The 10,524-nt window shown below is 33.6% G+C and overlaps 1 protein-coding gene across 1 annotated transcript; it reads right to left on the bottom strand.

The window, feature by feature from the left end:
- Positions 1-1,804: 1,804 nt before the first annotated feature.
- Positions 1,805-9,069, bottom strand: gcdha (glutaryl-CoA dehydrogenase a). Its single transcript, XM_051112656.1, has 12 exons — positions 8,992-9,069; positions 8,370-8,484; positions 7,690-7,725; positions 7,455-7,595; positions 6,933-6,995; positions 6,584-6,754; positions 6,261-6,390; positions 4,892-5,108; positions 4,599-4,702; positions 2,937-3,062; positions 2,534-2,694; positions 1,805-2,379 (listed from the first exon to the last, which is right to left on the bottom strand). The coding sequence occupies exons 2-12, from the start codon at positions 8,470-8,472 to the stop codon at positions 2,306-2,308; spliced, it is 1,326 nt and encodes a 441-aa protein (XP_050968613.1). The 5' UTR covers positions 8,473-8,484; positions 8,992-9,069; the 3' UTR covers positions 1,805-2,305.
- Positions 9,070-10,524: the final 1,455 nt, after the last annotated feature.

Here is a 10,524-nt window from a genome sequence, read left to right as displayed (position 1 = left end):
ATACAGCGGAGACTCATAGACCGCATACTGATACGCGTACTGGTTCCCAGAGATGGATCCGTTCAAACTGTTCACATCCACAGGGTTCATTCTTGTCCACTGTTTGTAAATTCACACACACACATAAACGAAGGTCCTGTATTCCACTTCCCAAATGTGTCTTGCTTGTCCTTCCGGTAGTTTATCCCAAGTAGGCTATCCGTCGACTATTTGTCGAGTCGGTGAGTAGACTTGATGCATAATGTCATTTGAAAAAAAAAGAAAAAAAGTTTGTACTTCCAAAGTTTAGTTCCGTAAAACAAATCAGTGAACTCATTCAAGGACGAGATTTTAAAACCAGCTATTTTTTCCAGCGCATTTTTCTGTTCAGATGGGCAGATGGACTGTGATGTAAATGATGCGGTTTGAAAATCTCACACCATGGACCGGTCATGATCTTTTCTCGGACAGCGACACTATTGGTGGATTTGACGCGTAATCACTTAAATCTCATCAAGGCGCGGGCACGGATCATTCAAGGTCAACCAGAAATCATGCACATCAGCTGGCCTGCTCATGATAGATGATAGGCAGACAGATACATAGAAGAATGTGCATTTTAATGCATTTCTAACTATCCGTTCTTTTTTACTTTTCTAATATGATATGCTATAACATAATATGATAATTGTAAAAATTCGGTAACGCTTTACAATGAGGTTCATTAGTAAACATTAGTTAACTACATTAGTTAACATGAACTAAGAATGAACAATATACTTACAGCATTTATTAAGCTTAGTTAATGCTAATTTCAGCATTTACTAATGCATTATTAAAATCACAAGTGTTTGTTAGCATTAGTTAATCCACTGTGAACTAACTTGAACTAGCAATGAACAACTGTATTTAACAAAAGTGTAACAAATGATCCATCTTTTTACACTGAGGCAACTGAGGGACTCTTATGCAACTATTACATAAGATTCAAACACTCACTGATGCTCCAGAAAGAAAAACGATGCATTAAGAGCCGGAGGGTGAAAACTTTTGATGTGTGCAATTTTCTTATTTTCCCTAAATATCATATATTTGTTTATTTAGTACTGCCCTTCAGAAGCTATAGAAGGTACTTACAAGAAAAATAAGTTAAATTTACCCTGATCTCAAAATTCTGTAAAATTCTGGGGTTTTCACCTCCCAATTCTTAATGCATTGTGTTTCCTTCTGGAGCATCTGCGAGTGTTTGAACCTTCTGTAATAGTTGCATATGAGTCCCTCAGTTGTCCTCAGTGTGAAAAGATGGATCTCAAAATTATACAGTTATTGTTGGAAAGGGTTCAAATACACAAAAATGCTGAAAAACCAAAGAATTTGTGTGACCTGAAGGATTTTTCTGAAGAACAGCGGACAGTTTAACTGTTCAGGACAAACAAGGGACTCAAGAAAAACTATCACTAAACAAAAAAAAAACAGCTTTGGATCATTCAGGTAACAACACAGTATTAAGAAAAGTGTATGTAAACTTTTGAACAGGGTCATTTTTATAAATTCAGCTATTATTTTCTCTTTTGGACTATATGTAAACAACTTTTATGTAAAATATCTTACTCAGGTCAGTACTAAATTAAAATAACATCCATAAATTAAAAATAATAACATTTTGCAGATTCTGAGGTGCTACAGACTTCAACTGTAGCCTGATGTAGAATTACTAGTTATTAAAAATGATCAATTTTAACCTAATATTAAAATGGACATAATTATAAAAACTATTAATGTTTAACTGTTAACATAGACATACCCACAGATGCATATAAAACACTCAGAAACAAATTATATTTTATTCAGAATGAATGCACAGACTCACAATTTACTGGTGTTCAATTCATTTTCAGGACTCCATAAATACAATACATTTTACAAGAGTCATTGACAATGATCAGCAGGCCAGTCTAAAGTGCATGCAGGATGTCTGGCATCCCTGACTTAAAACATGTTTTGAACCACAATGACTTATCTTTTATCAGTTCTCATGATCATTGTACATTGTACAATGACTAATTGTGGATCCAAGACTTTCAGTAATTTTACCACAAAATTATTAACCATTTCATAATGTAACTGCCTTTGTAACCTGACCCTAAAGAGAAGATCCCGTTGAAGATTTGTATGTGCAGATTTAAGTGAGTTTGGACCCATTTACTAACTGAAAGATTTGAGAGCATACAGAGGCACTTATGGATGGATGTTGATCAAGTATCTCCCTCATTGCAGAAACAGATGCAAAAGTCCATTATACCCATGTTCAGAATGATAAAAGGGTTTATTTTCCAACAGTGAAAGACTGGAGTCCAGTGATGGCTCTCCCCAAGATCAAAGCATGGATGTCATGAGTGCCTGTGGAAAAAAAGAATTAATTACCATTGCATTAGAGCACCTCATGAAAAAGCTACATCCCTGATTGTGCAGAAATGTTTTAGCTTGCACAAAGCTTATACTGACCTCTGCTGGTCATATGTATAGCATTCAGTTAAAATGAAACCACATGTACCTTCATATGTGTTGACAGCCTCTAGGTTCATAACATGGCGTATAATGTGGTATTCATCTGCTATGCCGTTTCCTCCCAGCATGTCTCTCGCTTGCCTGGCGATGTCTAGGGCTTTACCACACGAGTTCCGTTTCAGCATGGAGATCATGTCTGGTGTGTATCTGTTGGAGAAATGTGTTTAAAAAATTCATTGAGCTGGAGGATTCTTTTGCAGTGAGACAGCCGGGGTTTATTCTGGCAAGGCTCATGGGTGTTTACGGTTATTTAGGATGCTGGATTGTAATAATACCAGTTCAGTGAGCTCTTAACTCCTTCAGGTGTTTTGCATAAACACGATGAACTTTAATAACCAAGACTTGAAAACTTAAGTAGAGGTGACGTAAGCCCTTTGTTAATGACTCACTTCTTTTGGTCAATGAGTCTGCCAAGCTGTAAACAGGACTGTAGGCCGATGGTAATCTCTGTCAGCATGTCTGCCATCTTCTTCTGTATGAGCTGGTTTCTGGCCAGAGGGACTCCAAATTGGATTCTACATGGTAAAATCAATTACATGTATGTAGGTGAAATTAAAAGTAATATTAAAGGTAGCATACATAGTCACATATTACATGTACTTAGTAATACCAGTAAATTATGCATAATTACAAGCAACTAACCCTAAAGCAGAACCTAACCCTGTTGTAAGTAAATGTAGCTGTATGTAATTTTTTTGAGACCAAATGCAAAAATATCCTTATATGTGACACTGGACCACAAAACCAGTCATAAGGGTCAGTTTTGTTTTTTTTTAAATTGAGATTCATACATCATCTGAAAGCTGAATAAATAAGATTTTGTTAGGAAAGGACAATATTTGGCCGAGATACAACTATTTGAAAATCTGAAATTAAAAAAAAAAAAAAAAGTTTGAGAAAATCGCCTTTAAAGTTGTCCAAATGAAGTTCTTAGCAATGCATATTACAAATCAAAAATTAATTTATTTACAGTAGGAAATTTACAAATTACTTAATATCCTGATGATTTTTGGCATAAAAGAAAAATTGATCATTTTGACCTATACAATGTATTGTTGGCTATTGCAACAAATATACCTGTGCAATTTATGACTGGTTTTGTGGATCAGGGTCACATATACTGAATCAGGGTTATAAGAGTTAAAAGAGTTGAAGTAAAATATTAACTTAATTATTTTCGCATTTCTCATTTTAATTTAGTTTATCTTGATATACTAAAATGACTAAAACATAAAAAAATATGAATGAAAACTATTCTAGACATTAAAAAAAACAAAATGTACAACAAAAAAACACAACAAAATTACTAAAGCGAACAACAAAATTGCTAAAATGAAAAGAAGAAAAAAAAATAAAGAAATAAAAAATTTAAAGTAGAAGTTCACTTCCAGAACAAAAATTTACAGATAATTTACTCACTCCCTTGTCATCCAAGACGTTTGTGTCTTTCTTTCTTCAGTTGATAAGAAATTATGTTTCTTCAGGAAAAAAAAAAAAATAGGAATTATCTCCATATAATGGACTTCAATGCCCCCAAATGCATTTTGGAAGTTCAAACTTGGGGGCACCATAGGAGTCCACTATATCGAGATAATTCCTGTAATGTTTTCCTCAAAAAAAGAAAGACATGAACATCTTGGATGACAAGAGGGTAAGTAAAATATATGTACATTTTTGTTCTGGAAGTGAACCTCTCCTGTAAAACATGAATAAAAACTATAATAGTATCTCAGTGATACTAAAATAACCCTGTACTGAATATCATCAAAACTATTGAAATACAGTTATTTGTTACATCGCTTAGCCCTATATGACATGCACGTCAAATTTTTTTATTAGGAAGATTAATTATTATGCATACATGCAATATTTTCTATTAATTTGTCAAACTGCAAGACTAAATTAAACACAAAACAGGTCATAAACTGATAGTAAAAATACCTAAAATATACACGTATCCTCTGACACACAAACAAACAAACCAACAAACAAAAAAACAACTCGTATTAAAACATGCATGTCACATGCTAAACTGATAGCCTGATGCTCACCTGTCCATGGTGTACTGGCGGGCAGCATGGAAACAAAATTCTGCAGCACCAAGAGCACCCCATGCAATGCCATAACGGGCATTATTCAGGCAGCCAAAGGGACCCTACAGAAATCACCATGTACAGTATAATCAAATGTCAAAAGTTAAGAATCACTTCCGTGGCCATGTTACGATTTTTTCACTTAGTTTCAGGTGATCTTATCTGTTATCTGGGTTGTTGCTGACATGAGGTTGTCATACTAAATGTTGAGAAGTGTGATCAGGAGTACTTGAAGATTGTGACACACTCACAGCAAGGCCAGACACATGGGGCAGCAGGTTTTCCTCTGGCACTTCAACCTCGTCCATTAGGATCATCCCTGTGGCTGAGGCCCTGAGGGAGAACTTGCCCTCTATCTTAGGGGTGCTCAGGCCATTCATTCCTCTCTCCAGGATAAACCCTCTCACTCTGCCATCCTCACATTTGGCCCACACCACACAGATATCAGCGTATGGGGAGTTGGTGATCCTGCTCAGACAAAAAAAAAGTGTTTGTGTGAAGTGCTTATCACTCATCCGTGCTGTGCATTCAAGATGTATGTGTAAAATGAATGTTCAATTTAGCTTAGTTCTTGTTAGTTCTTGCCAAAATAACAATACTTCGGACTAAGTTAAAAAAAAATATTTTTTACAGCCGAATGTATTAGTTTTTGGTTTGGTCAAACATTCATTTACAGACAAACTGAATAAATTCTGCAAAATGATTAAATGTACTGTGAATTTAATATTTGCTCAAGCAAAAAAAATGTCTGACGTTAAGCCAGATTCACATTGTGTACTTAAGTAAACAGATGGTCAGCAGATTTCAGTGTCCTCCTAAACCAGCAAGAGACAAACACCCCGTAGAGGGTGAAGTTACAAAATCTAAATATGGACGTAGGTACACGGCTCTCAGATGATATCTCTTACATAAGAAACTGTCCAATGAACTGACCTTCACATAAAATGATACCGTGCTGTGCAACTTTAGAGTGTTGATGACTCTATTAATTAAGATTAATAAATTATTGTTGTAATTTAAGCAAATTATACCCTCCCCATCACATCTGTTTTATTGTTTATTTAACATGAGAATACTGCATTTTGCATAGGAGCATACTGAACATAATAACTATACTTTTGTATTGGTGTGAGCAGCGTTATTATCATTAACTAAAACTATATCTAAAACCATTTTAAAAAAGTGTTACTTGAAATAAAATAACGTAAAAAAACATTTTATTTTACTTTAGCTAGCTACTAATTTTAAACCTGTTTTTGAACTATTATTGAGCTTAAAGTACTAAAACAATTAAAACAAACTGAAATAAAATGTTCAATAATTTACAACAAAATTGCTAAAATGCAAATGGAAAATATAAAAGAAAAAAAATTTAACATATTACTAAAAACGTATAAATTATATTATTTTAGAATTAAGAAAAATATAATTTAAATTATATTAATGACACTAAAATAGCACTTAGCTATTTTTCTTAGTTGACTTGATTACACAAATGAAATTCTGTGACATATTTCCTGTAGAAAAATTAAAGACTGTTTTTAAAATTATATATGAATTATTGAAAGAGTCCAGACTCTTCATGAAACCAAACTATACAAATTATTCAGGCTCACTAACCATGTTTTTGCCCCACTGATGGTATAGGTCTTGCTGGAGGGGTTGTATTTGGCTTTGGTCTCCATGCCACCAGGGTCACTCCCATGGTTTGGTTCTGTAAGTCCAAAACAGCCCAGAATCTCTCCACGAGCTGGGAAAAATGAGAGACACATAACATGGGGTAATTAATAAATGTAGGGACATTTTAAATGAATTTCCATTGCTTTTCCAAAATTTCCAAAATAAATACTAAAATTAATGATTTTCCATTGGAACTTTGAAGTATGTAAATAATTTTTACAGCAGTTCAATGCACTGACATGCAATTTAGGTAGTTGACTAACCCAATTTAGGCAGGTATTTCTGTTTCTGTGCTTCTGTTCCATATGCGTTGATTGGGTGCATGACTAGTGATGACTGGACACTCATAACTGAACGGTACCCACTGTCCACTCTCTCCACCTCCCTGGCGATCAGACCGTATGCCACGTAACTAGTGCCCGCACAGCCATATCCTTTAACACATAGGATCCAAAAACATCAGACAATCCACATTATACATTCAGTGTCATGGACAACAGAATCAAAGTCACTTGGAAGCTGTACACATGAGATCTGATGTTAAATGAGACTATGGTTTGTATATATTTCAGTCTCACTGACAGGCATTGCAAAACCTTTTAACGATTTTACCTTGAATCGTAGGCCCAAGGACACCAAGCTCTCCCATCTCGTTTAAAATCTCCCGATGGAAATCTGAAAATTCAGAGCCACACATTTAAATTTCAGGCCTTTTCGTATCAAGACATTATACTATAGGGGCCATCAACCTTTTTAGGCATTTTAAATTATATTAAAACAAAACAAAATAAAAAAATAAAATAAACCTGTGGTAAGAATTAAAGGGAGAGTTCACCCAAATATGAAAATTATGTTTGTAATATTTAGAAAAATTTGCTGGTAAGCAAACATTTGAAAAAAATAAAATAAAATAAATAAATACTATGAAAGCTGGCTACAATCAACTATTTGTTCACCCACATTCTTCAAAATATCTTCCTTTGTGGTTAAACAGAAGATAGAAACTCATACAGGTTGGGAACAAGTGGAGGGTGAGTAAATGACGACAGAATTTTTGGGTGAACTAGCCCTTTAATCATGCATGAAGGTGACCCTCGTTCTAATACATCAGATGTGACTAGCTGTTCCACTTACGTTCATTTCTGTTGGCCATGAGGATGCGGGGCATGAGCTTCTCCTGGCAGTATGTGCGGAAACTGTCTCTGATCATGATCTCCTCCTCTGTGAGCTGTCCTTCCAGATCCAATGCATCACGCCAGTTAAACTGCACCTTAGCTAATATCAGACATCTTTTACGTTTCAGATCAAATCAGATCATGATGTCAAATTCAAACATTGCAATTGGAAAATATCAAACAGATATATTTACGTGTTTTTGCTGCTTTTTTCACTTGCTCCTCTGTCTCTGAAAAATAAGATAATGTGACATTTGGTTATTAACACAAGCAATCAGTTGCCAAGCCTTAACATGTATGAAAATACATATGTGACCCTGGACCACAAAACCAGTCATAAGTAGCATGGGTATATTTGTGGCAATAGCCGACAATGCATTGTATAAGTCAAAATGATCAATTTAAGTAGAGGTCATGTTCCATGAAGATATTTTGTAAAATTACTACCATAAATATATCAAACATTAATTTTTGATTTGTAATATGCATTGCTAAGAACTTCATTTGGACAACTTTAAAAGTGATTTTCTCAATATTTAGATTTTTTTGCACCCTCCAGACTCCAGATTTTCAAATAGCTGTATCTCTGCCAATATCGGCCAATCCTAACAAACCATACATCAAGGAACACTTCTTTATTCAGCTTTCAGGTGATCTATAAATCTCAGTTTAAAAAAAAAATGACCTTTATGACTGGTTTTGTGGTCCTGGGTCACATATGTATTTTAAATACACTGATGGTCATGCAATGCATTTACACATTACCATAACCAAAGTGAAATAATGTGCCATAAAATGTTTACTGTTTTGCTGTTTTCTACTGTTCTTGATCATGCAGCGTTATGGTTATGAAATGGTGAATTATTAATCTAACCGAATGCTGCAGGTGCTGAAGTGCCCTGGGCCCTTGACACAGAGATCAGAGAACATCTCTGTGAGTTCACCAGCAGACGTGATAAAGCTGTTCTCAAAGCCATGGTGCATCAAACCTGAAAAAATGCAACAATATTTGTTACTAATAGTGTTACAGCAACATTATAACAGTGTTTACTTCATAGTCACTTTTAATATTTCCTGCAGTAATTCCTGTTTGTTACTTTCCATTCATTTTTCGACGTTTTGTAAGCTACACAAAACACTAAATGCATGTTTTCAGCTTTTGTTTTGAGTTATGTTATTATCTTATGTTGTTATTTCATAAATATTGTAAAAATGTACTTTTATTAATATTTCTAACGATTGTAACTTTTTTTCTGTTATATTACCATTCATAAGGTTGTTACTGTATGTGTAGTTACTGTATATATTGTTATTATTGTTAAATAACCTACGTCACGCATGGTTACTCAACTGGAATTGCACAACCACATTAGACACATTTACAGCTTTTAAAATCTATATAATTTATATTTTACTTGCATATTTTAAAACATTTACATGTAAACAGTTTTTCTATTCGCCATGCAGTCACACAAAATTTATTTAAATTACACTACCTTTAAAGTCTTCGACCAGATGATTTTCCTGGCTGCTATTACACTATTTATATTCAGCGCAGAGCTGAACGTGTCGTATCAAAAGCACAAATTGGAAGAACGGATCCTCCATCTTTTGTGTGGCATGTTTCGTAATGCCTTCGACTCCGTGTTCGCCCCACGATGAATATGTATATTTATAAAACATTAGTAAGTATATTATACTACATAATTACAAATGTCGACTTGTGATACCTTAATTTTAACATTTAAGTTACATTAGTCTGCTCATGCCACATTCAAAATGGCTGATGACAGCATCTGAAATTCGGTGGCATGCCGAAGGCGTGTTCGAGCAACGCGCGCTCTGATTGGACGATTAGAAGAGGCGCGGAGAGGATTTTTTAAAGTGCTTTCTTTGCTCTGTTACAACATACATACTTACGTAGTGCTGGGTCTGTGTCCTCGGTAGTATTTCTGTTATGAGTATATATATATATATATATATATATATATATATATATATATATACACTACCGTTCAAAAGTTTGGGGTCAGTAAGACTTGTAATAGTCTTTAAAGAAGTCTCTTATGCTCATCAAGGCTGCATTTATTTGATTAAAAATATAGGAAAAAAACCCAGTGATATTGCAAATGTTTTTACAATATAAATAATGTTTTTTATTTTAACATAGTTTAAAATAGAATTTATTCCTGTGATGAAAAGCTGAATTTTTATCAGCTGTTACTCCATTCTTAAGTGTCACATGATTCTTCAGAAATCATTCTAATATGCGGATTTATTATTAGAATGATCAATGTTGGATAATATCAACAGTTGTGCTGACAAATATTTTTTGGAACCTGTGATTTTTTTTTTTTTCACGATTCTTTCATGAATAACAAATTTAAAAAGTACAGTGTTTATTCAAAATATAAATATTTTATAACAATGTAAATTATTTATTATTAACTTTTAATAAACTTTTAATTATTAACTTAATACATCCTTGGTGAATAAAAGTATTAATTTCTTAAAAAAAAAAAAGAAACAATAAAAATGTACTGACCCCAAACTTTTGAACGGTAGTGTATATATATATATAGAGAGAGAGAGAGAGAGAGAGAGAGCAACTAAAATGAATAATGATAATGTCTGTGTGTGATGATGTGTGGTCATCATGTGTGGTACTTTTAAACCTTTTAAAATTTATTGTTTACGTTTTTATTGATCAGCACAATATTCAGAGCATATTTTATAAAAGCCCTAGTAAATAAAATAAAATAAAATAAAATAAAAAAAAATCTTAATTAATTATTTTATACCCACCTGGGGCTACGTATCTATTTCCATTAGTCGGGGTTGTAGAGATGTTGGACCTTATTCCATGCTTTTTTTCCTTTTTTTTTTAATGTATGTATGTATGTATGCATTTACTGTAAAACCAAATTTTAAAACGCTCAAAATTTAAACTTAAAAATGTATTTTCTTAATTAAATTAAAAATGTATTTTCTTAATTAAATTAAAGGGTTTGAGAGGTGCCTTGTAACAA

This window comes from Labeo rohita, chromosome 6 (genome assembly GCF_022985175.1).
Source record: "Labeo rohita strain BAU-BD-2019 chromosome 6, IGBB_LRoh.1.0, whole genome shotgun sequence".
In the NCBI taxonomy this organism is placed as follows: Eukaryota; Metazoa; Chordata; class Actinopteri; order Cypriniformes; family Cyprinidae; genus Labeo; species Labeo rohita.
Note: the sequence above shows the minus strand (reverse complement) of the source record. Positions and strands in the feature narration are given on the sequence as shown.

Bases quoted from the DNA above. Each gene is read 5' to 3' on its own strand.
- gcdha (XM_051112656.1), bottom strand. From the start codon at position 8,472: ATGGCTTTGAGAACAGCTTTATCACGTCTGCTGGTGAACTCACAGAGA. The intron at 7,596-7,689 runs GTAAATATATCT...GTCTGATATTAG, and splicing joins GAAAAAAGCAGCAAAAACAC to CTAAGGTGCAGTTTAACTGG. The intron at 3,063-4,598 runs GTGAGCATCAGG...TTTACCATGTAG, and splicing joins CGCCAGTACACCATGGACAG to AATCCAATTTGGAGTCCCTC.